Below are 27,227 nucleotides of genomic sequence, written 5' to 3' on the forward strand. Positions count from 1 at the left end.
TGTTGGGAGGATAAATAGACAGCTGTCTAACAAAAAAGTCAAATCCAAACAAAATTCTCTAAGGTTCATATTTTAGGTGCATTATATTTTTAATTTGGAAAGATGACTGAACTGTGCAGACCTTCAATTTAACATCAAAAGAAAAATGCTTAACTACATCTGTTGCTGGCAGTTGTATTTGTAATTCACACAGATGCAAACACCATAGACAGCTGCATCTTGATCTGTAAATTTCAGCCTATTTTCTTCCACAGATCCCTTGAGAATTGTGTATTTCATGGAATCATAGAACTGTCACTGAGGTGGATCATCTAGCTCTGAGCGGGGACGTTGGAACTAGATGATCCAGCTCAGTGATGGTTCTATGATTCCATGAAATACACAATTCTGCTCTGAGCAGGGACACCTCCCACTGAGCAGGTTTCTCAAAGCCCCATCCAGCCTGGCCTTGAACACTTCCATGGGTGGGGTATCCAACACTTCTCTGGGCAATGGACAAGTAAACCGATAGAGACATTATAAGAAGTCTTCCTAATTTCTGCCTGAATAGAGGGAGAGAATTTTTTCAAGAATGTTATAGAAGCTAATGTTTTAGAACTGAATTCATGTGAGGTGGATCATACCTACAAGCTGCTTCAGCAAATGGAATTAAGGAAGCCTCTTCTATATTCAGTAATAATGATCCAAACTTTAGCTGTAAATGCCACACCAGGAAAAGGACAAACGTTCTTTATTAATTTACTGCTTTTCACACTTGGTCTTGTGAACTAGGAGGTCTACATTGAGAAGATTTTATGAAAACTGAATTTTAATACCTAACATTTACATTTTTGATCTGCTGGAAAAAAGCTGTGCTTAGAGTTTGGGGTGCTTTTCTGAAAGAGCGTTTTTGTTGTTTGGAGGGGTTTTTTTTGCAGGAAGGTAGATACCTATAGTCTGATAAACTTCATTGGTGTTTGTCCAGAAGTTTGTATCCTCTCTGCAAGGCTAGGATGCTGGGGTACACTGGAAGCTGGCAGCACCAGCAGAAGGGGTATTGTCAAAGAGAAGGAGCTCACCCATCACCCACTTCTTGCCTGCAAGAAAGCCAGTCCTAGGGACCCAGTTGTTGTCTGGAAATTTTCATGTAAAGTATTTTCAGGAGCAGCAGAAGAAATACACTGTTGCAAAGAGTGTAATTCTTCTAATAAGAAGTGATATTTTGAGCTTCTGCTTCTCTAAAAGAAATACAAATTTCACTCTGAATTTTTTTTTTTATTTTGTTTTTTGCTAGTAAGGCTAGCTCTCCTCTTTGCTTTGAGAACATTCAGGGATGCAGCATTTACTTTTAATAAATACCTGAGGTATTTACTTTTATTAAAACCTGAGGTTTTTTGTATGGGAGAAGGAAATTCAGCAAAGGGCAACCAAGATGGTTGGGAGCTGAAGCATTTGCCCTCCAAGGAGAGTCTGAACAACCAGGGCTGGCTGGAGAAGACGTGGCTTTGGGTACTAAAACTGAAAGAGGACTCTGCATGCCATGAGGAACTTTCTCCTCATATAGACAGGCAAGCAGGGAGACAGGTTGTTCACAGAATCTGTCCTTGAGGTTTTCAAGACCTGACAGGATGAAGCCCTGAGAAATCTGGTCTCATCTCACAGCTGCTCCTGCTTTGAGCTGCAGTTGGAGTGGAGCTTTCCTGAGCTTCCTTGCAGCATGAATTATCCTGTGATTTATGTCCTTATTCTTTTGAAAGACTGATCTGTCTAATTTGAAGTATACTGAAACTTTCAGATCTTTTTTGACTTCCCCTAATCTAAATCACTTTGCTAATTTATTTGCTATTGTATTTCTCTGTGTAATCCTACTAAATTTCCTCTGACTGATCTGTAGGTCATCCGACCTGTTTTCAGTTCCTACCCCATTCTGAGAAGTTCTTCACTTCTGGATCCTCCTCGGAGAGCACTGGCACCCCTCCAAGCCACAGCATGAAGCAGGTCCTTGCAGATTGCCTCAACATGTTCAGTCCATTTGTGCTTAAATACCAATAATCATTCTCGAAACGTGCTGCATCAGGAGTCACACAGTGTCCAAGTCTTGCTGTACTTCTCCTTGCTGCTGCTGATTTAATTGGCCAGTTTTCCAACACAGGAAGGAAATTTGAACTGAAATGATTCATACTGAAGGATCTCATTGTGAACATCTTGAATTTTTCACAGTGCATAGAAACTGTCTTGGTAGCACATGGAAGGCAATATTACACTTTCTCTTTGTTATTCTCAATAATGTATGCATAGATATAAATATGCACATGCATACATATGTTCCTGAGTGTTTATTTCAGATGGCCAGGAGTGATGTCAGAAGGTCATGAGGACCAGGGGATGGTGACTGGATTTTTAAACTTTTCTAGTCACTTACTGGTCCCTGCAGTTAGGCTGGCTGTAACGTTCCGAACCTTCCTTTTCTCCCATCTTAAATACTCTTTTAGTCCTTCTTTGGTCCTTTAGTATCTTCTGTGACTTTTCAAGGGTAATTTCTCCTAATTTAGGTAAATCTTTAACATCTGCTAACATGCCATTGAGTGAAACTCATTGAGCTGTAATGAATACATCTGGACTGCCTTCCACCCAGCTCCTGTTCTTCCTGTGTGTGGTGTCCAGGTATTCTTTTCTGCCACTTTCCTCTGCTCAGAAAGCATATGATTTCTATGATCAGTCTTATAGTTACTTTCTTTCTTCAGATTATCAGCCATGTTTTCCTAGTCTATAAGGAGGAAGCCTAAAGTTTTCCCTGGAAAATTCTTTTCACCCTTCCTTTGCCCCTCCTGCTTGTCAGAGCTGTGTTCCACCATGACTAGACAGGACAACCGTTTATGCATGGGACACCACAAAAAGGATATGATAGCAGAGTCTTGCTGTGACCTTACTCATAAGCATTTATCTTTCGGGAAGTATTAAGATAATGGCATATTTGATCCTAATCAGGCAATAGATAATGCTATTGTTTTGCTCTTCTTTGCCATATAACTTAAGAAAATGTTCTTTGTTAAATTCTTTCACAGACCCTCTGTGTCAGTGGTACTGGGTGCCCAAGTGTATTTGTGTTTATTTTGGTGGAAGTGTATGCACAGATTGAATTCTTTAGGGTTTTTTTGAGAGCATATGTTTTGGGAGCTGAAAGTTGTGAGTGTTTGAAGCCTAATCCACACTTGTCTTTCTACTGCCTATTTTTTGGCCTCAGATAATCACTTAACCTTTCTCCTTGCCTTGGTTCCTTCCTCTCCACCACAGGGGTGTGCAACTTTAGGTACTTCTCCTGGGTATTTCATAATTCATTAAAAATTTCAAGTACTTTGAAGATATAAACTATGGATATAGTAAATGCTAAATATTTCTACAATGGTGCAAGGAAAAGGTTGATTTCTGAATTTGAATTCATTACCATCCATAAAATTAATGTTCCATCTGTACTGCATTTCAGTACCTTAGTCATTTAAACATTAATGAAAGCAAAACTGAGCAATGAGTTTTGCACTGCTGTCCTTCTGACTGGGCATTTGTGGAGTTGTGGGAAATTCTCAGTCTCTGCTGGTCTGATTGACTTACTGTTGATTGTATTTAAAGATGGTTTCATTTAAGCCTAAATCCTTCAAACCTGTAGTTCTGGAGGTAAATCTTTTTGTTGGGGAAAGTTCGCTTGAACAGTTCTTGAAGCAGAGACTTGCACACAACTTTCCATTTGGGAAAAGAGGGGCTGGGAAGGGAGGGGCCAGATGGATACCACTGACATGTGTAAGAGAGGATTCATTCACTGCCCTCTTTTTAAATGGAGCAGCTTGAAGCCTGGACACCCACGTGCTGCAGGGTTCCCTGTCCCTGGGTTAGCACCAGGGCAGCTGAAGGACTGAGCTGGCTGAGTTATGCCAGCCCCTAAAGGCAAGTCCTTGAGAGGAGCAGGATTTAAAACACACTTTTGTCTCAAGAATATCACGATGCTGAGAAATGGCTGCACAATGTGGCAGCATCATGGCAACCCCTTGCCAGCTCTGGGGAGAAATAAAACATCTGCCAGCATGCAGTATCCTGCTGCATCCCCTCCTGCTTTCGGTGCCTCGGTGGGTACAGATAGCAGTGCCCTTGGTTTTCTTTACTACCTTGATTACCAGATGTTTGGGTGTGCTGCACCAGCATGGAAATGCCTTCTCTTTGCTCTTCTCTTGCAAAGCAGAGGCACAGCCTTCTGCCATGGATTCCTATTCAGGAATCTTCCCATCTCAGGCAAACAGATACAGGCATCACAGCGGTGGGGTATGGCCAGAACATCCTGAAGTCAGTTTTGTTGACATACACAGACAAAAGTCATTGGTAACCACTACTGCAGTGTCCTAAGGATGGCACAGCAGAAGAAGCTGCAGCAGTGTTTTGCTGCTGATCTTGCACTGAAACTATGTGTTCATCACGTGGAGGAGGACTAGTTTGTAGCAGGTTGCAGGGGATGAGGTAGAAGACTGGAAAAAAGTCAAAGTTTTAATTAGCTAATGGTATCAAAATGTAGAGCCCTGCACATCAGGAAAGAGAAGCAAAGAACTATGAAAACAAGATAAGGGATGTGGAATTAACCACATCTGTGAAAGTATTAAAATGATTGAAGCTGCAGGAAGGGATGTGTGCTCATGCATTTCAGATGATGAAGGAAACAAGGGACAATTAACAACACAAGACAGCCACCAGGCTGTCTGGCAACACTCTGTAGTCAGTCCAGAGGATGCCAGGCTTCCCTGACAGTGTATAGAAGTGGTAACTTGTTCTGTCACCAGCCAGGGTGCAGGCCACAAAAGGTAAGAGCAAGAGTCATATTTTAAGAAGACTTGCACGTCTTTGGGTTGATTTGAGCATTAGTGCTAAATTTCTGCTGCTGCAGACAAAAACCAGCAATGCACGTTCTTGATGTTGTTAAATTACTGAAATATTAATTGCTATCTCTTCTGGACGCTGCAGTTGCATTTTTCATGTCTGTTTATTGCCTTTTGTTGCTGCCTGCTGAAGATAGCGTGGGCAGATCCTATGTCTGATGCTTTGTTTTAGTTGCCTGGCTACTGTAAAATGTTATCTTAGCTTTTGCTGAGGTGCCACAGATGCTTTATTGATGATTGTCCAAACAAGGAAATATATAAAAGATGCTGGTGAATGCTGTGCTTGCCTAGTTCTGCTGCTTTTGCTAGAGATGCTACAATATGCTCACTTTGCTTTGCTACTACAGATTCTCTGTATGATAATGTAGAGGGTAGGCTGAAAGCTTTCATCTACACACCGGGGTCATGGTCAATGCCAAAGGTAATATTGTCTGTATCTTAGTGTGCAAAGGGACTGTTGTTGGAAGGAGATGGTGGGCAGCTGCTTCACTAAATTGCAATGCATTAATTTCTGGTAATTGTTATAAAGAAAATGTATTTTTCCTGTTGATCGTGTTGCCAGATTTTTCCCTTCCTTTCTCCCTGTGAATGTCTCCAACATAGATTTAAGTCTCAAAACTTACTTGGGATGTTGACTTCAAACTTCTTCCCTGCCAAAACCCAAAAGTAACCAATATTTCTTCTGCTCTAGGCAGTTTCTATTTATGCTCTCATAACTTTATCTCTACATCATGAGCACTTCTGACTAAATTGTTTTCTTGTACTTTTCACAGTCTGAAACCTCTTCTAAAGTCTCTGAATACGCTATGTTTCTTTTCTGTCAGTCCAAAAATATTTTGTCAGCAAATAAATAATAGAATTACTTTTTACGACTGTTTTACTTCCTTCTTTCGTGTTATTGCAAACCTTTTCTTAATTATTCTTGCCTTTTGGCAGTTGCAGTGCATTAATATTTACGAGATGAGATACAGTTTTCTGTTTATATTAGCAGTCTTCGGTCTGTGAGATCTGGACCAACCAGAATGCAGGATATCCTTTCTCATCGATCCATCAGGTTCATAATGTAAGATACAGCGATGAACGGCTGTCTTGTCCCTCTGTGGATGTACAGTCTGTTGCCGTGGTGTTATCTCGGGTGTCGTGTCGCTGAGATGACGGAGCAGTCCGTACCTCGTGCGGGACCGTGTGTGCGCGCGTCCGTCCGTCCGTCCGTCCGTCCGTATGTCCTGCCGTGTGGTTGGCGTGTGTCGGCTCCGTGTGTGCGTGCGAGCGGGACGGGGCAGCGCCGGCGGCCGGCTCGCCCGGGGCACCTGCGGATTCTGTTCCTCGTCTTTCCGCTCGCTCCCTCTTCCGAAGCGGGAAACCGTGCAAACAGCTCGGTTTGCACAGTTCGGCCCCCGCCGTGTGTCCCGCTGCCCTCTCTGTGTCGGTCTGCAGGCTTTGCCCAGCTGAGGTTGCGCTCTGCCTTTGCAGGGGCGCTTTGGGGGAGTTGGATTCACGGTGCCCTGGGTTTCTGTCACTTCTCTGTGGCAGTCACAAGAGGGGAGAGCAAACCTGGTGATCCATACTGCAGCGTGGCAAGGACGGCAGCCAGTGTTTCAGCAGGGTATTCGAGAGCAGCTGTAGATTTCTCCTCATTCTGTCATGCCTCCTTGGAACATTTCTGCTAGAGAGGGGTCATTTTGGCCACCAAGCATCAGAAGTGTTTTAAATCTGAAGTACACCATGAACCTGTTTCCATTATTTCAAAGCCAAACATTTCAGGAGCTAAAAGAATTGTCTTGCTCTGGGAATTAAAACACAAGAAAATAATGAGGATTCAACTGGTCTGCAGAGCATTTAAAATTTTTACAGGAAAAAAATTATAAATTTTTCAGCCAGAGCTGTTGTATCCATGTGTGCTCCAATTTGTTGTTGTCATGGTGACTAATACACGTTACCGTAACCAGGCATAAGGCTTAACAGGTGAAAAGTTATAAGATGTGCTCCTTGTTAAAAATAACTACATTCAAACCACTCAAAACCAGGCCTTCTTGGCTTTTTCTTCCTTTTAGCATGGAGGCTTTTTAACGTGACATTTTTATAAAAAGACGAGGGAGGTGTTAGATTTTTATAGAAGATTTATTGAGGTTACTTCTTATCTGCGACTATCTCTGCATCCAGGTGCCTTTAATATGAGTCAAATACATTTCTCAGAGAATGGATGAGATAGGAAAATGTGCAGCAATTGTAGAAAAAAGTGTAGAGAAAATAATAGCTGTAGTCTGCTTCTCTAGCTCACTTGACATCAAGCATCCAGCCTTTTCCAGAGCACAGAGAACTGCGTATCTGCCCATTTTTGGGGTTAGAAAACACTGCAAGAGCACGAGGTATTGGTCTCTAAGGCTGTTAAAAGTTGTCATTGCAAAAGGATTGAATCCTTACCACTCTGACACCTGCCTTGAGACCATTTTCTGATTATAAATTATTTATCTGCAAAATGTAGTGCAAAAGATCTTCTTTTTCAAGTTAGCTGAGCCCAAAGAGAGGAAAGGTGCTGGTTAAAGTCATGGGGAGGTTAAAATACTAAACCACAGGCAGTACAGAAAAATCCATGTGATAAATTGCACAGCTGTCTGATGAGCTGTAAAGTTGGATGAGGAAGAAATTATCTCTTGCCTTTCTACTTCATCAGAGAGATAAATATCTCCATCCGTATATTGTGTCATAAAAAATACATAAGCTTAAATGTTTGATTATTTCTTATAATTGCAAATTAATTATTCAAACCAGAAAATCCTTATCCTATCATATCTATTTTTAAAACTTAAATCAAACATTATAGTTGGTCTTGCACTGCAATTTATTAACGTTTCTGTACTGCTTGAAAAGTGTATTAGGTGCTTATGAAGGACTTGAATCTCAATAAATCACCCATAAATTGTTCCACATTAACTCCTCAGATTTAGGACTATTAGTAATTAATATTTTTCCACCCTGACTTGAACCTTGTGGTTTCAAGTCTTCTCTAGGTTAAAGATGGTCCTAGAGATGGTCCTATTTTACCTGATGTTAGCTGTCATCATCACATCCTAAATCTCAGAATTCCACTATCTGACTAGAGCCAGTCAGCTGAGAAGCTCCCTTTCCTCTTGGTGAGGTTTTTAGATACGGATTTATGAATGTATTTAGCTCTCTAAATCTTGTTTAAAAGCATTTCTTCCCTAAATAAATAAAAAAATAAAAAATTAAAAAAAAAAAGGGAAAGGAAAGGAAATTGCATGGGGAATATGTAGTAGGGATTACACTTCTAAACATCTTCATGGATCTGGGCTTTGGAGACTACCCTGTTACAACTCAGCCTAAATAGGTTATGAATACTAACAGTAGTACTGTTTAAAAGTCTAAGGAGTTTGGTAAGAAGCAAAAGGAAAGGAAACCAGGAGCCACTTCTGCTGAATATTAAAAAAACACCAATGGTACAGCTGTAAAAGAAAATTTTGCCTATGTATAATAACTTCTCCATCATCTCTCCAACTTCTCCATCCATCATAATAATCTATATCCATGTGTTTAATTGTATAAACTTTTCCTAGTGGCTGCTCCCTCTACAAGACACAAGGAAGTACATGAAAGGCCTCCAGGGGCAGTGGTCTGTCAGGAACAGCAGAAATCCTGTATGTCCGCATTCCCCTAACCTCAGCTCTATCTCATGTTTAGAACATCCTAAAGATAGGTAGAGCAATCTTGGCAATTCTGTTTGGTCTAATTTAAAAGGAGTAGGTAGTAAGATGTTTATATTTATAGAGCATTCAATGGATACAGACATGGTCTCCACATGGTCCCGCTCTAAGTGTCTCATACACAAGTTTTGTTAGCCTGGTTGAAGATTATTTCTCATTTCTTCATCAAATTGAGCCAAAACAAGAGGTAATCACTGTTCCCCTTTTCCTGCCCTTTATTTACAGACAGAAACAATGCAGTTCTCTATGCTTTTCATACTTAATGTGCAAAAGGGAAGCAAACTGTAAAATGATGCACTCACTTTTCTCCTTATGTACCCTGCTTAATTTGCCAGTGCTATTATCCCTTTCCTGCATGAGAGGGAAGCCACCTGCTGAGCAGTGCAACAGAAGGGTTTGGAGCACTACCCCTGCTCACTTGTTTGGTAGGAGTCCTGCCCCTGCCTCATGGCCATCCCTGTGCTTCCTTGGTAGAGAAACTGGTAGTCAAAAGATGCACTCTTGTAGCTTTTCTGTCCTGAATTTACCCCCTCTCCACATAGGAACCTTTTGCTGAATGACCAGGATGTACCTCCTGAGCTCTGCTTCCTTACACAGAACATGCAGGAGTGTGTCTTTATTAGGGGGGGAAAGAAGAACTAAATCAAGTGGTCTGTTAGCTGTGGCCCTGAACAGTTCATAAGAGGCTGCTGAGCACACTGTGAGAATTTATGATGTGTGCAATCCATCTTCTCTTGTTGTGAAACACAGACTCCACTAATAAGGATGCAGATCCTTGCCCCTTGTAATATGATGGAAATCTTATTTTATGAGAAGAGCTGCCTCGTAAAGAAATCAAATTCCCCCTTCAGATTAAATAAGATAGAAATTTTTATGCATTAGTGGCCAGAAGGATTCACTTTTGTGGATACAAACTGCCAAAAATTGGAGCAATTGCTCCTGCTGCTTTCCTTTCAAAATCTGATGCTGAAGTCATATCCATGGCATGTAAGCAACTTAACTAGGCAAAACAGAAATTACACTACTGTGCAATTGGTAGACTTGCTAATGGTGGCAACAGTAACTAACTAGGTTCAACTTGTTTTATGATGTTCTCTTGCTTGAAGTTGCCATATTGGCAGGGTAATGTTGATGTTTCCAGATTTATCTCTTGCTTTTCATTGCAGAGCTGTGCAAACGCGTTTCATTTTGTTATTTTGTGACACATGAAAATGATGTACTTGTTCTGTTTACTCTGTCCTGACTTAATTAGTAAGATGTGATAGATTGCAAGACTTTGAATGTCTTCAATAAGATTTTTTTCATGTGTTTTTGATGCTTAACTTCTTTTTGCTGTAAAAGTCTGAACTTCTATCCATGTTCTGTGTGAAATGCTGATGACAATTCCTTGTCAGTTTCAACGCATATTTTAATAATATGACATGCATAGAAAATACACAAAGATAAGTGCAGGTGAAGAAAGAAGTAGCATAATCCAAATTGAAATTATCATATAGGAAAGGGTAAAATGGTTTGAGAGAGAAGAATGGGCAGGAGGAGAAGGAGGATCAGGAAGGACAATTGTAATTGCAAAAAGACAGAGCTGTGGGAAGAGGGGATTTGAGAGGCAGTCCAGACCAGAAAGGATAGGAGGGAAGTGAGAGTGGTGGCAGAGGGAAGAGGGCTTAGGAAGAGGAGAAGTCCATGCATGGGTCATTTCCAGTTAAAGTGAGCTCATGCATGGACCTGCAAGGTAGAAGGAGCCCTAAGGAGAGGTCAGTTCAGGTCCTATGGAGCCATGACCAAAAATACACAAGGGCAAGTGAGACCCAGACCAGCACTGCCAGGCTGGGGACATTCCTGCACTGATGCATGCCTTGGCTCTTTTGGAGGGAAGAAAAGTGAGCTGTGAAGGGATTTGGCAGCAAACTGCACTCCTACCTGTGTTCTCTGAGGGCTTTGAGGAAAGAGGGGAGATGACAGCTCAGAAAGGCAATCTCCTATATCAATGAGAATGATGAATTTGGAAGGACAATGTTAGTACCTCCACAATGAGGCATCAAGAGAAGGTGATCAAAGTAAATATTCACAGAGAGATTAAAGAATGCCTCGTGTGTTTGAAGAATGTATAATAAGTCTTCAGATCAAAGCAAAGTCTGTGTTATTTAGCCATTTAGGAAAGTTAGTTATTGGTTATATGAACTGGATAATGGAAGGCGTATTAACTGTGCAGAAAATCTTGTAAAACACATAGCAGAATTTGTGAAAGGCATTTTTGTGCATCTCATGATTTTTTTCAAGTGCTCTCATCCTCATATATGTATTGTAAACACTTGTTTTTAAGGAACATTTCCGGTGCCTAATGATTTTATTCTCAAAGCAAAGAGATTTAATTAAAGCCTCATTAAACACTGCAGTAGATGACTTTGGATTATAAATTAAATCACGAAAAATGTTGTAGGAGTTGTGTTCCCTTATTTTAGTAACATGGCTCTGTGTGTAGAAAATAAATCCTTGTTAATTGAGCACAACAGTGGAGGGCTACTTTATAGTGAATTTTCCTGCACATACTCTTACATCTTGAACAACTGTGATTTTCAGACAGGAGACTGGGGAGAGCCTTCAATTACCTTGCGACCTCCAAATGAAGCCACAGCATCAACGCCTGTACAATATTGGCAACACCATCCAGAGAAACTCATCTTCCAGTCATGCGATTATAAAGCCTTTGTAAGTGTTGACAAATGTAGTGGTTTGATTTGAGGCAGATGTATTAAACTTGGGATTTGGTAGGCTGTTGTGTTTTGCTTTCATTTATAATATTTTTTCAGTCGCTTTTAGAGAGACAGGTCACTGCTTCTGAAATACTGTAATTGTAATAAATGAGAAACAAGGATGCACAGTACTTTTTTGCTGTGAATTGTGTGATACATTGCAGTCCATGTGGCATTAGTGTTAGAGAAAGGGCCCTGTAAGTGGCTGAGTGTTGTTGAAGTGACAGTGAGAGTAAGCACCCCTACTTTTCATCTCTTACAAATCCCTGTCTTTTAGTCATGAAAGAATAATAAAACATACCTAGCTCGTACCTACCTTAATGCTGTGTGCACAGCAGTTAAAGTGTTGCCTCACCCGAGCTTTATACAGGTGTTTTGGGGAAAGGAAGTAGAGAAAAAGGAGGTGAGGGTGCCACCTTCAATAGACAAAAAGGAAGTGAGGGCCCTGAGTGTTTTTCATCTATGGAACAAGGGCACATTCAGACCTCTCCCAGCCTGATGGCTTCTTGAAGCACCAGTAGCAATCAGTTCCATCAGGGCAAAAATACTTTTTTTTACCTCCATGTGGCTGCAGGCAGTTACGGCTTCCCATCCCTGGAGAAATGGAGCTTCCCTCCACAACTAAAGACAATTAGTCTTCTCTGGCTGTTATAAATGTTTGTGGAGGAGAGAAATGTCTCCTGCGGTACAGAAAATCACTGGAAGGGTTTTTTTTTTTAAATGAAAAACAGTTTTCTGAAATCTTGAGTTCCCTGTCAACAGGGTGGAGGGGCTGGAGCTTCTGGGGAGCTGAAGAGGTAGCTCAGCCCACCCTTTTAAATGCTTGCATTTCCCCATCTGACTTTGCTGGAAAGCATTGTTGAAGCTGCTGGAGGTGCCTGCCAGCCCACAGTGTGTCCTCTCTGGATGTGGCCACCTTGTGGCTGGCTTATGGACAAAGGAAAGGGGCTCAGAAGTTGTAGTGACTGTAGGATGATAGCTAGGGGTTAACTGCTGGTCCAGGACATGGGGTTGAGATCCACTTCACTTGAAGGGCCTTGGATCTTTGGTGCTTTTTAGGATAATGCTCTGTTCACTAAATACTGCTGCATTTGGGGAACAGTTGGAGTTTGCTGTATTGGATCTCAAGCATATCTGGAAAGGTAGGAATTAGAGACTAAATGCAGGTGAGGCAGAGCCTGGCTCCCTCTGAGGAGAGGCAGAAGGAGTATTACAGACCTGCACCTTCTGTATCTTCCCTTGGACCCTCATAGGGTTAAAAATTGCCATGTGTGCAGTGATCATCCCTGGACAGTAACTAGAACCTCTGCCTTCCTCAGCATGATGGTCAAGAACCATCTCACCTGCTCTCAGTCTTGTTCTCCTACTGTTCAAAACCTCCTTGCTCACCTCAGATTGAAAAGGAAGGTTAGCAACTTCTAGTTCTTTAAATATTTTTCATAGTTTTCAGAGAAGTGAACACGTCTATCTCAAGTGCCTTTTCTCTTTTTGCGTGATCCAGCAGTGAATTCATAATCTAATGTTACCTTTGTAGTGGATTGGAAGATGGATCATTAAGGAAATGAAGTGTGAATGACCAGGAATATCCAAGTTAGTGATGATTAAGGAAAGACCTTCCTTTCCTAAGGACCATGTGTAACCCCTTTGTTTCAGCTCCTTGAGCTGTATTGACCTCAGCTTTATAGAGTAAAACCCTGGCTTGTAAGTTATAATTGGGGTAGCTTTCACTCTATGCCACATCAATCAGTTAAACTGTTGGATGTTCTCTGCATTGCTCCCACATGCCCTGAGTGTTTGAGAAGGACTGTTTCCAAAAGCACAGAAAGTCAAAAGGAAGCAAAATTTCTTCCAAGAGTTTCAGATTTTTCTGACAACTAAATGGGATGGCACTGCTGTGATTTGTGTGTCTATTCCACAGCTCACCTTGGGAAGCATCTCTGAGTGTCTTCAGCTGAGGCTTTTTTGCTGCTGTGCAGGTGGGACAGGTGCTCTCCTTCTCTTCTCTTTCTTCCTCTTCTGCCATAAGCAAAAAGCACTGCTTTTCTACCCTGCTGCCTAACTAACTAGTAGCTTTCAAGGAAAAAACAATTTGTTTTACTGTAGTCTATAAAAAAATGAGAGAAAATAAAAACAAACAACCCCCAAAGCAAAACAAAAACCACCCAACCAACCAACCAAAAAACTGAAGACATTAATTGCAACCTGCCCGGAGAAGGCTAAGGATTCCAGATGTGTCAGACAGCAGGACTCAGAAAAATACAGTTAAGTTCAATATGGTTTTGTTTACTCTTCTAATTTTAGAGCTTGCTTTAAATATGTTGTTTTTCTTCAAGGGCAACATCAAACTGTCCCATCAAATTAATGCCCAAAGCCCTATTCACATCACCAGCAAGGCCCCAGCTGGACTCACAGCTGCTCAGTTTATGAATCTTTCACATCTGCAGTCCTCTAGGAATGCCCTTCATTCATTCCTTTATGCTTGTGCTTATCTGGTAGTGTTGATGTTGCTCACTGGCCCATTTATAATGCCCTATAAGGAGTTTCTCACTAATTGCTGTGTTGGCTACTGTCTGCATTAAAATATTTATGCATTTTCTTGCAGGTCAGAGACTCCCACCATACACAGTGTAAACTGAAGGCTTTAAAGAAAAGATCTCAGTTTAGGTCAGGAGAGCAGAGAACTGAACCAGTACACTCTGTGTTCAGTTCCAGCTTGCATTCATCTGTAACTGAAGGTCATCTCGATAGGTTCTTGTCTAAGCTGAAGCTGGTTCATCATCTGGTTGGGTCAGCTTAGGCTGTTTCCAAGAGGAGACATTCTGGAAGAGTGAGACAGGTCAGCAGTGGTGGGTTGCAGCATCCTCTGGAAAGTGCCTTCCACAGTGCTTTCTCTCCTCCTGCAGCCTACTTACCTTATTCTCACAGTGGCATGACTTATCTTCAGCTCCCATGTTGCTCACTTAGAACTGGAGACTTAGGAGAAGCTGTGGCCTTGTGCTGCGGTGAGAATACAGAGAATACAGCACATCTGTATTCTCTGGCACATCTGTGTTCTCTGGCACATCTCTGGCTGCATCATCACAGGGATGACGCAGCCAGAGAATACAGAGCTCTAAGAGCACACACACCCCCCCACAGGTACGCAGGCCTGTGGCACCTACAGGAGAAATGCTGAGCGTGGTGTGGCTTTGGTTCAGCCCAGGTAGGAGTAACAAGACCCCTCTCTGCTAGGTGGGAATGGCAGGGAGGATGCAGCCAGCTCCATCCCTGGAGGAGCAGCGCCATTCAGCCACGGTGCAGGGGGTGCGGAGACCTCCGGGGAGCAAAGGCTGCAGGAGGGCTCAAACTGCATGTGCCAACAAGTGGCACAGTGAGGGAGAGGTCTGTAGCACAGGAGCTGTGTCACTGAGGCACATGCTGCCTTGTTGGCCCTGGAGATGAGCAGGCTCCTCCCTGGGGTTCCTCGCAGAGAGCTGAGCCAGGACACAGCACCCTGCTGCTTCCTCTCGCACAGCCGCCTCCAGATCACTAAGGGCTTCAAAATAATAGTTCAGGGTCGGCCTTTCCATAGGAAGAAATAATGTTTTAAGCTAGTTTTAGTACAGATTTGTTGTCTCTCTTTGCTGACATCAGGCCCTCTTTGCACATAAATTAGTTACAGATTGAGTACACTGAGGTTAAGATCACTGCTGGCCTTCTCATCCACGTGATTGCACACATAACAATAGGAGTTTGGCAGATGGCAGCTAAAAAAAGCAAATTCTCCATTTTATAATCAAATGGTTTTTTTAAGATGGAATCTGTAGTATTTGTTAGTTGTTTCAGTAACTAAAATGATAAGCTAGAAGACTTTCAGATATTGTTTCAAAGAACTCCAGCTGGTTCAATACACTTGTTGCTGTGCATTCTTGTTTCATGGATTGATTAACATATGAGTTTAGATGATTTGTCAAAGAACTGCAGAGTAAGAAAGATCTAAAGCAATATGTTGAGAAATTGATTGCTACCACTAGGTTTTTTACAGCATTTTTTGTGCATTTGTGCAGATGTTTGTCAGTTCTGGAATTTCAGCTAATCTAAGTTCATTGGATTTTTGTTCTAGTATTTAGGTTCTATGCTGGTAAAAGAGTTAAGAGGCACAGAGTCGACACAGGATGCATGTGCAAAGATGAGGGTAAGTTTGTAAACCTTCTCCTTCTCTATTGTAATAGTGTTAAATAACTGTGATTGTTTGTACTGTACCCTTTTTGCTTTTGTAATGTGCTGTTATCCATTTCCTTTCCTTGCTTTTACATTGATATTCAATAGGGAATCTATTCTGTTTTACATCTTAATTTGAAGTAATACCAAAATTTTAAGGTAATTTTTTATTTTGCATGTTGTATCTAACAAAAAAACCTAAATGTTTGTGTTATGTTTCTCATGAATCTTTGAGGATGTTTCAAAGTACTGTCCACACAATTTAGCATGCCCATATCCATTTTTTTTATAAACAGAATTTATAGCTTTTATATGATGATCTAGATTGAATTTTCAATGTTAAATATGTAGTAGTATATATATAACATGTTAGCAAACACATTGGGTTTTACATATGGTCTAATCCAACCATTACATAATCCTATGGATAATTTTTACTCACATGAGAATTTCCTTTAATTATGAGTTACTTATATGCTTTTTGATTAAAGGGTGAAATGGGGTCTAACTCAGTTTCATCTCATGGTGGAAAAGCAGCTAGGTTTCCTTCAGACTGTTAAGAATATGTTTTCCTGTGGCTCTTTGGCCTGATACTGGTTTGTAGCAAATTACAGTAGTCTATCTCCAAGAAGCATTGCTGCTGGAAATGCAAAACGAGCCATAGCCTGGTATTCCCAACTGTAGCTGTAATAAGAACACACCTGTTCCCAGCCATGGTGAACATATCATGGGCTGGCATGATTAATTAATGAAGAAAATAATTGTTTGCTAATCTACCAAATGTGTGCAATTACCTAGATTGATGAGCAAAATCTTTTCTTCTGTGTATCATACGCCTCTTATGCAAGATGTCTCTGAGCACAAGGGGTGACATTCAGATCAGAAAGCTGGAAGATGTGTAAAATTCATGCAATCAGAGAACCACTTCCTGCTGGATGCATGTGTGCAGCACACAGACTTCCATACAAGCTGGTTTAGTAATTCACAATTACTAGATTGCCTGAAGATCTGAGGCTTTTCAGCTAATTACATGCTAATCATTCCTTACCTGGGCTTAAACTCCTCTGAAAAACCCCAGCAATTTGACACAGAGGGATCTACAATCACATACACGTGTTCTGGGGAATTAATTGAGGCTGCAGGCATACCATCTCCCAATCCAGCTTTGAAACTGTCAGGCTTAGCAGTTCAGTTCTTTGGGCGTAGGCATGTTCAGAAATTAGGGCAGAATTTGGCACTATAGTAGCATATGACAACTTCAGTAAGTTTTCTGACTGAACTAGGAGACTTAACATCAAAAAAGGCACTCTAAATAATTTATGGGCATTTTAATATATATTTCTGTAAGTAATAAGTTTGGCCAATTAAAATTATACAACCGAAAAACCAAGTGTTTGAAAACAGATTTAAAATACACATTTCCTATATAAATAGTTCAGTTGCACTAGTTTTCTATAGTGCCATACAGGACACTTATATAATACAGTGATGGTGTTTATGTACATTTGGTTTTTACATTCTTTTGAAACAATTGTTCTGTGAGAATGTTTATTTTGTGGTGTGAGAGTTTTATCATTGCAAAGATATTTGAATAAAACAGTTCTTAATCAGAATTTCATCTATTCTTTCTATGTAGTCCTTTTAATCATGTTCCTATTCAAGTCAAAAGCAAAAATGTTTGACTTAATGGGAACAAATTATTATTTTAGCCTGTTTCCCTGTGAGAAAAATGTATATTTTTCCAAAACTTTCTCCCTCTGGATGTCTCTTGAAAGTTGAAGTCAGTGAATTGGGAGTCCAGGTTGTCCAAAGTCATCCTGAAACTTTGCTGTGATGTTCATTATTTTATTTAGGTCACCTGGGGTTGTCATTGAAAAGCTGGTTTCTGTTACAGTTACATTTTGCTTTAAATGTACTGAAAGGTACATTTCACTTACAAGAAAGAGAAGTGAAAAGCTGGATGTATTATTTGTCTGGCTCTCAGGTACTGAATTCTTTACACTTGTCCAGTGTCCCTGGAATCATGAAGACCTTTACATAGTGTTTACTATTGTAATAGAACAGCATTTTTTTTATTCTGGTATTTTATTTATTATTCCATGCACATATTGCAAAGCTATAGCCTGCTGCAATGTGAAACATGTTGGGTATGGGGGGTGGTATGTCACATATAAACTTGTACCAGGTAGAGGTCACTCCCCACAATGTTTTTAATCTTTCTGGACTCAGCTACATAATGGCTTTATGGAGAATGTTTGCAAATTAGGTACCTAATTTTTCTGTCAGTGTGGCTTTTGATTCTCCATCTTTAACCTAATGCTGCTGTCAAAAATGTTGACATTCACTGGATGTCTTGCAGTCAGCAGGTGCACAAGGATGAAAGAAGGGTATCAGTGAAAAAAAATCTTGATCTTCCTTAATCATTTATAAATACAGGGAAACAACAAAAATGACATGTTTGCTGACTGCAGATCCCTCACTGTTAGTTGTAGATGCTCCCAGGGCTTTCAATTATTGCAATTGATGGTTTTGGTTCTCCAGGGAAGTGTCATGGGGATATCCCTTGTGTCTCTTTGCAGAGAGGCTTACAGCAGCCTCCTTCTTATGGCTTAAAAGTGAAAGGAGATCCTAAATCTTCTATAATGTAAAAACACCCACCAAGAATAATAATTGAAAAAAAAAAAAGAAAACAAAAGGGCAACAACAAAAAAAAAAAAAACTTGGGAAGCTTTACCTTAATAACTCTTCTTGGAAATCCACTGTGCTTCTCAGCAGTGTGCTCTAGCAGTGCAGTTGATGGATTTGTTTGGGGAAAATCATGCAGATGCAATATCTGGAGCTCAACACTGGGGTCAAGGTTATACCTGTTTTTTTTCCCCATCCAAACTGCAAAATCATGTAACCACACAAAATTATGGATATTTGTCAAGGACTTCACTTTTCTATTAATATATTTGCACTCCTTTATATTTTACAGTTTCTTATTTGTTTTCAGCTATTTTCTCTCACAAACTCCCTCTCTAGTGGACAGCACTGTCTCCTTATCACCATTCTCACAGTAAACTGACCTTTCCTACTTGGAGATTAAATCTTGCTGTCCTGGCCAGAGTAGATTTATTAATTATATTTGAGAGATTCCTTCAAGAAATTAAGAATTCATCTTTTTTCAGTGTGAAATGGGAAATACTGCAAGTTGGGTTTTTAGTCAGATTGCTGCCTTCATCACAATTTATCATGGGAACATGAAGGGAGAATAAGATGTGTTTGCATCAAAATAAAGGCAAGGGTTAAAGTTAATTTTGAGCTAGAAAGAGATTTTCTCTACAGAAGACTTCATTTGGCATTTACAGATCAGAATTCCTTGACGAGGTGGGAAGGGGATTGTTTTATATTTACTGGCATGAGCACAGCAACAAGGTAGATTCTTTCTTTGCAGCTGTGTTAAATCACTGATGTTGCATACCCCAACTGAACAGTCCAAACAGTCAAATATTTACTGCAGCAGAAGGGAACTTAAATTTGCTTCTTAGATCCTGCCACCTTCCTGACTATTATATTTCTTTCCTAAATATTTTCTTGCTAGGAATAGGTTCTTAAATTTCAGATCAAAGTTCTGAGGAACCAGCAATATAATTCTGCTCACAAAGCAGGTGAAATGTCTTGCTGACTTAAGACCAAAATGTCAAAGTTGGAGTTGCTATAAAATCTGATTCTCTTATCTCTAGAGAGGAAAGTGAGGCAGAGTTGACTCCCTGAAAACAGGCAGCATCTAGGCCTTTCTTCCTCCTTTCATTTCTTCTTAGGTAGAGAAGGAACCGAATTTAGATGGCAGTCTCCTTGTTTCTACTACACCCTTTCTTACTTTTCAATCTCTCTTTCATTTTTCCTCCAAAAGTAGAAGTCTGCATATGCCTCCTGGTGAAACTCCCTGGGAAAATACCATGTCAGCATCAAACACTATTTTGGGATTTAGATTCTTCAGTCTCTGCTCTTTTGAGACTTGCAGCTCTGCCTCTCTCTTGTGGCCACTGCTTTCCAGAGGGTCTGCAGTGGAACAGGCACATGGATATTACCCAAAAGGAAAAAATAAGTAGTGGTGGAAGATCTTATGAACATTCAGTCTCTATGCACATCCACATCATGGTGTACCATGTGTTCAGAGCATTGTACATCCTTGAATTCTGGCTGAAAGGAATCTAAAGGGCAGCTCCAATGCAGAGGAATGTTTAGAGATACTGCAAAAGAAAAAAACATCTCTTTCTCAACTAGGTGCATTACAGGTGCACCCCAGGTGTAATATTCATATTAAGAACGTAGCTTGGAGGCACCCACTAATTGTAGAGCAGTAAAGAGTTTTGTACCACGAGGATTGCAGATGTAGTTTTATTCAAACAAGTGTTAAATTATGTCAGCAATGCATTTTTAAACTTTTCAGACTGAGAGAAGTTAGTAAGTATTTGTTAAAAGGCAGATTGTACAATTGGATGTAAATATTTGTTAAAAGGCCAGTTGGCCTCAAAACTAACTGCTCACATGTGGACTTAGACTTTTTATTTCAATTTCATCTCATGCATGATCTTGTCAAAGTGATTCATTCACTCAAGCTCCTCTTCCCCAGCTGGTCAAGGGAGGTGATTGTCCCCCTTTGCTCTGCGCTGGTGCAGCCCCACCTTGAGCCCTGTGTGTGGTTTTGGGCACCACACTGTGAGAAGGAAATAAAGCTGTTGGAGAGCATCCAAAGGAGGGCCATGAGAATGTTGAAGGGCTTTGAGGGGAAGCTTTGTGAGGAGCAGCTGAGGACACTTGATCTGTTCAGCCTGGAGTGGAGGAGGCTGAGGGCAGCTCCTGCATGGCAGTCTGCAACTTCCTCATGATGGGAAGAGGAGGGGCAAGCCTGCTCTCTTCTCTGTGGTGGTCACCAACAGGACCCAAGGGAATGGCCTGAAGTTGTGTCAGGGAAGGTTTAGGCTGGTCCTTCTGCCAGAGGGTGTTTGGGCACTGGGACAGCTCCCCAGGGCAGTGGTCACAGCACCAACCCAACAGAGCTCAGGAAGGGTTTGGGCCATGCTCTCAGGCACGGGGTGTAACTTTTGGGGGTGGCCCTCTGTAGGGCCAGGAGTTGGATTGGATTTAATTATTCTTCAGGTTCCCTTCCAACTGAGATTTCACTGATTCTGTGAACTATTTAGTGAAGTTTTGTAAGCCTTAAATAAATACCAGACTTACTGGTATGATAGTAGGTGGTACTAACACATGTTTTAAAATGTGCAGTCTGATGCCATTTAGAATTAATAGTTGCTACCAGTTTGGGAAAATATTCAGATTCTTATAATGAAGTGGATTCCAATAATTGAATAGGAGAATTGCCAGCTAGTGTTCATATAGATATTAAAAAACAATATAGCACTGAAGATTCATATGCAAAAGTAGAAAGCCAAGATGAAGACTTAAGATTTTACAGCTCATAAACTTTTACTTGGAATTTATTTATGTATGAGGTTGTTAGTGACTTGTCATAGCTGAATAATATTTCTTTCCTGAGTATTTGCAATATCAAATATAATTACATATAAACCTAAAAGTGAATCTGTTTTCATTTTGGCCACTGTATGAAAGCTGAGTAATCTAGTTATAAATGCATGTATAAGTATATTGCAGTGGTCAACATGGCAAAGGAGAAGTACCAGTGAATCCCCTTTCCTCTTGGCAGGAAATAAATAAATGAGATGCAAGATTTTCAGAGGGGGCTGTGTTGCACCATGTGCTACAGTATATCAAGGGAATTTGTTAGCATCTTACTTGGACACCATTCTATGTGTGTTTCTGAATTTCTTGTTCAGCTGCTTTGTGTGGGTGTGTGCTCAGAGATACCATGGTTTGTTTGTACACTGGAGGAGCCTTCAAAGGTGTTGAATTAGTGCTCTCAGTTCTGCATAGGATAAAATATTGAGGTACAGTCCTGTCTTGAAAAAGTTAAAGGCCCTTCAGGGTTGCAGGTTTTTTATTTGCTTTTTAAAAATAAACCACTAGTTTATATTACTTGATTAAGTCCTCTTCCTCTTAAGTCATTGTTAATTACCTAGATTTGTTAGGCATGCTGGCAGGGTGGATCTCAAATCAGTTGGATTTTGTTTTATATTCTAAATAAATGTCTATCAGTTCTGCACGGCCTTTAACTCAAAATCAATATGCAAGTGGAAATGCTTTACCTACTTAAGATAATTTGTAGTAGTACTATAATATGAAAATAAGTTTAGGCTCTGGATATGAGAGTGATTTTTTTTTTTCAGTGAAACTAAAGAAAATCCATGAACAAGATGAGAGCAAGATTGCACTTCTTCCCTTGCATCTCCTTGTGACCCATTTCAAAAGGAGAAATTGGGACCAGCAGTGTCCAAGCAGGGTTTTGGCACTGTCCTACATAATGGCAGCAGTGGGTTCAGATGCAAACTCAGAATAGTCTGGAGTTCAGACCTGTGTTGTAAAAGCAGTCACTGCAGTAAACCAGGTAGTTATGCAGAAGGTACCTTCTACCTTCTTCCACTCAGCTGATCTGCTTTGTGGGTGCTGAGGGGATGAAGCAGCTTCATTGCAGCAGCTGCACCAAAATACAGACAAGGCTGGTACTCCAGATGTTCCTTGTTCTGAAGAGAAAGATGCTCTGTGTCTTTTGAGAAGTCTGGGGAAGCTGCACATATGTCACACTAGATTTAGGGTGGTGACACTTCTATCTTCCTGTGTATGCACACAAGCCTGCTTTATGGTTCTTGAATTATACATGGCCTGTTTCACAGTGTCATTTACCTGTCTGGCAGCAAGGATTGCAGAGGTGGCCCCAAAGCTCAGCTCTCTGGCAGTGCAGACTGTGCAGCACAGAGGCTCCTGCCTGCAGGAGCAGTGCCCCCATGGAGATGGGGCATGCACATCTGTCCTGGCTAGGTGACCAGCTGGTCAGCAACAGGCACTGGCAAGGAGCCTGGAATAGGCTTGCTGTTCACCCAGGTGATTCTCCTGAAGAAGTGGATTGAAATGAAGAGCCAGTTATGGTCACAAACAACGGAGTTCAGAGGAACTATGACCAGTTCCAGGCTAGTGAGCAGTGGCCCAAAGACAGTGTCCTGTCACTCTGATTATTTCTTTGTGAGATGAAATCTAATCCTGCTACTATGGTATGAACAAGCCTTGGAGCATGAGACCATATGTCAGCATGCACATGACATCCAACGCCGGCCTTCAGCTGTGGCTCCTGTAACTTTGGCTCAAGTCCATATTCTTCCCATAGAGACACCAGATGGACAAGAATATTTTGTCATCTCATTGTGCCCTCATGGAGTTGGTACAGTGGCTAGAACCTGAAAAGCCCGAGGAAAGGGAATACTGACTCCTGTGCCCCACCTTCTTCTCAGATTCTGGGCACAGACATGGGCAGAGATGCCCACTTGGCTTGCACAGAGGTGTGAAATGTCTGACCAAGAAATCTGTGGGACTTCATCTCAGCATCCTAGAATTCAGAGCCAAAGCACCTACAGTGCCTGAGCAAAAGGTATTCATTCTGTATCTCTGAATTCACACGTTACACATTCTGGCAGACAGGTCCTTCATTACAAAGAAAGGAACAACAAGCAAATAGTGTGAGCTCACCATGACAACTTAAAACTGTTGAAGCTTGGCAACTGCTTGGAAATAATAATTATCTGGTGGACCTCAGTTACTGTATCACTAAGAGTGGAGCCAGGGAATAGAGCTGCCTGTTTTTCTTGATGGCACTGCTGTAATAGCAAAGGATGTTATTCCACTGCCCAGCTGTTTGTTTCAATGAGATTACAAGTGCAGAATTGTTACCCCAGATTCTACACTGGACTGCAGTCTTCCAGAACACCTTCCAGCACAAATCCTGGGGTTTGTATGGTTTGCAAGCTGATGAGAAATATCCTATGCTCCTTACCAGCTGAGATGGTTTGGCTTAATAAATTACAAATGTCCATCAGTCTCTGATTTGTTTCCTAATTTGCCAGCTGTAATTTAATAGCATCTTGATGAGCTGTTTCACTCAGAGACAGTCTTCTGGCCGTTTGCAACCCTGATTAAATACTAGAGGTCAGGTCTGGTCAAGACAAACCCAGGTGAATGTGGAGCAGATGAAGATGATTAAATTACAAACTAAAGGTCTAGAGGAAAGAGATAATGAATACAACGTGGCCTGGCCAACAGGCTGCTTCACCTTTATGGCAAATACCAGACAGTGGGAATTGTACTGAAAAACTAAAATATGTGAACTTAGTACCTGTGTTTGTATAGCACATTGGAGAAAAGGAAGTTTGCTGTTAAGGAGGCAAGGAAGGAGGTAATTACAATAATCAAAATGAAAAAGAAAGCTCTCTTGTGTGTAGCTGTTGGACTAAATTGAAAGGACAAAAGTTGAATGATTGCTGCCCTGCCAGACGATTAAAGTGATGTTGTATTTGTGGCTATTTTGTCGAGTATGAGCATAAATGGGGTTATTGCTTGTTATTCTGATAGGTGTATGTTCTGCAGGTTTGTACAGTCACTGTCTTGCTTTCTGTGCATTGAAATTGAATTTTATGAAAAGATCTGTTTAAAGATCTGTTAAAGTGACACACACACACACACACACACACACACACACACACAGAGGTAGCTGCTTGCTCTACTTTTGGTAGGGATACCAGTCCACTCAGTTCAGAGGCATGCAAATCAGATTAGTGTCTTTCTTCAGAATTTGTTAAAATTCTTCAGGATGTTGTATCATTTAAGCTTTCATTTCTCAAAAGTGGTGAGCATTCTGGGTGAAAGGAGTTTTCTCTGGGGTAAATTGACACTTGATTGCTGTCTCAAGTCTCTCAAGTCATTTGATACAGAGAGATCCAACAATCCTCTCCATTACACAGATGGCTGGGGCTGTCCTTGAAACTTTAATATGAGGTTTTAGCCTGCTTGGACACTAATTGCAGAACATAGCTGGATCTGTAGCTTTGAATTTTATGCTGACAGAAATGGAACCTTGTTTGATTCTGGGGGGATTGAGAGCCAATAAGGAGACATGATCTCAGGGCAGTTTTTTGTTACAAGTTTCTGTTTATTTTGCTTTCTAGAGTTAGCATTGCCTATTTTTTCAAAGATATTTTTTAGTTACAGTTTGTGTTTTCAAGTTTCTATCTCTGCTTTTTTGGGCTTTTTTTGAATCATACAAAGCCATTGCTGCTGCTTTTGTTCAGCTGCTTTAATGATCTTCCCATGTGCCAGTTCTAGACTTCTCAGTGTGTTTACACTCTCCTTCTGTGTGCTGATGTTTCTTCATGTTTACCTGTCAATAGCTCTATTTCCTCTCAGGAAAATATTTGACTGATCTCTGTGATTGTTTGCAGGTAGTCCCATAAATAAGTATTTTCTGAATGTTACTACAGAAGTTCTGTGTAGAATAGTCTGGTTCATCATTGTCATTAACCTTAATATAATTCAAATCAGTTATAAACTATTATGGCACATTTGGGGGTTTTGTTCTGTAGGTTTTGGGGCTGTTCTAGTAAATTTAATCTGTAAATAAATAACTTTTTTTTCTGCAGAAAACTTAATTCTGCTTCAAATGTTTTCCCAGTCTGTTCAGCAGGAAATATGTTTGCTGTGTGCATCACACTGAAGGCACACAGAAGCAGACTAGCATAAAAGGAAAAACAACCTTATAGGAGGGCATGAACTGTAGGTGGGAGAACCTGGCACGGAGGGGGTGCAGAATAAGCCTCTGTGCTAATTCATGTGTAAAGCAGCTTGCAGCAGCAGCTGCACTCCAAGTGCAGACAGGCAGACTGACGAGGTGCAGCGCTGGCTGACAGATTGACTGGCAGGCCTAGCGGGCTGCAAGGATACCTCATGTCACAAATACAGCTGCAAAGAAGGGAAAAACAGGGAAATATTTCTGAGTAACAACTAATTGCAGCAAAGAAATGGTACTGCCAGAGGTACTGTGCTGTTGATTCTTACAGCTGGGAAGGGCAGGAGAAGGGGAGGGAGGCAGCAGTGGATGGGGCACATCAGATAGATGTCCTAAACACACATGTTTTGGGAAACACTGGTTGCATGACTGGTCTTTTTAAGCCTGGAAAAGTTACTTTATTCTCTTCCTATTGTGCTAGAAAAAAAGGAGAATTTGTACTATCCTCACAACAAACTTAAAGCTATTTTAGTTTTGTAACTGCAAGAGAGCATAAACCCAGAGCACAGCTGGCTGAAGAAAAAGTAAAATATTTATTTAACTTAGGTATTTAATCAGAAGAAGAGAGCACTGTTATTGCAATGCAACACAACTCTAAGAATAATAATATCTTTGTTTTGATTTCAGAAGTCTACAGAACAGATGAAGAAAGTACCAACCATTGTCCTGTCTGTCTCTTACAAGGGAGTCAAATTTATTGATGCCACAAATAAGGTATGTGCAATTCCTGAATATTACCTTTTGTTTCTCACAACTAGGAAAAATAGTAATACCTGTGAAGGCCAGGTCAGAGAGGGGACAGATTTCCACTGTGTGTTTTCCTCTCCTTTTTTCCTCCTCTTTTGCCCAAAATGGATGTAATGTAATTGTCATTCTCCAAAAACTCAGGCTGGAGAGCAAGTGAAGCAGCTTTAATGGCTTATTTGGAGAACATTGTGTCCAGTGTTCTGCTCTCATATGCAAGCTTATCACAAAAGACATTCAGCAAGGAGCCTCTGTGGAATCCTTTACCATATTCTTTTTTATACAGTTCCATAAATATGCAGAATATATAAATATAAATAAATAAATAAATATATTCATTAATATAATTTGATTAAAAAAAAAAGATGGCTCAATAAAGAAGAAAGAAGTGGTTTTTTCCAGGGCCAGCTATTCAATGAATAAGGAACACAAGCCTTGAATATCCTTTCCAGACTTTCAAATACCACAGCCTCTCTGTGAGCTGTTTTCTTGATGCTAGCAATTTAACTACCTGAACTGCAGCAGCTTCTTAATAGTTGCTATTCCTTTTTTTTTCATCTTCCTGCATGGCAATGTTTCTGTGCTTTGTTTCTTACATTTCTAAATGCACCCAAATATTTTTTAAAAACCCAACCAAAGCCACAAAAGCAGAAATTAAGAGATCAAAGAACTCAATGATGGATAGAGCAATGGATTATTGCTTAGCCAAATAAAATGTACAAGCTCTATAAAGAGAAGTAAAGTAATTGCATTAATTTCTCTTCTTTGTATGTCTAAAATGGCAAGGAAATACAATCTGCTGCTTTTATATGATCAGGAGAGAAATTATATTTTCTGCTATGTGACTAAAACTGACTAGGCAGTATAAAAATTAGATCTGACAGCTCAGCTACCTGACCAGGTTAATAATGTATATAGCAGCTTTGTGTTGCTACCACACAGTACACCTAACCCAGGATCCTTCAAACTTGCCAAATCAATCAGTTTTTGAGTTTAACTAGAACTGTGTTGTGATGAATGGAAGCAGTTTTGTGAACTTTTGCTGGAGTTTGGAAGCTGTATTTAGAGTTAGAAGATGGCATAATAGAAAAACTGAGGTGAAATTACTGTTGTTTCAAGTCTGACATACTTTCCAGAGCAGAGAGACCAGGGATTCCTCTCTGCTCCTTCTTCCTTCCACTGA

The 27,227-nt window shown here is 40.6% G+C and overlaps 1 protein-coding gene across 4 annotated transcripts in view; it reads left to right on the forward strand.

Moving 5' to 3' along the window:
• The window catches only part of ANKS1B (ankyrin repeat and sterile alpha motif domain containing 1B), a 411,850-nt gene that overhangs the window by 372,782 nt on the left and 11,841 nt on the right, over nt 1–27,227 (forward strand). For all 4 annotated transcript variants that reach the window (XM_059846720.1, XM_059846716.1, XM_059846717.1 and 1 more), the window contains 3 exons: nt 11,198–11,326; nt 15,473–15,544; nt 25,928–26,014. In XM_059846720.1, coding sequence (XP_059702703.1) covers nt 11,198–11,326; nt 15,473–15,544; nt 25,928–26,014 — 288 coding nt within the window. The remainder of the gene's footprint in view (nt 1–11,197; nt 11,327–15,472; nt 15,545–25,927; nt 26,015–27,227) is intronic.

Source organism: Haemorhous mexicanus, chromosome 5, assembly GCF_027477595.1.
Source record: "Haemorhous mexicanus isolate bHaeMex1 chromosome 5, bHaeMex1.pri, whole genome shotgun sequence".
In the NCBI taxonomy this organism is placed as follows: domain Eukaryota; kingdom Metazoa; phylum Chordata; class Aves; order Passeriformes; family Fringillidae; genus Haemorhous; species Haemorhous mexicanus.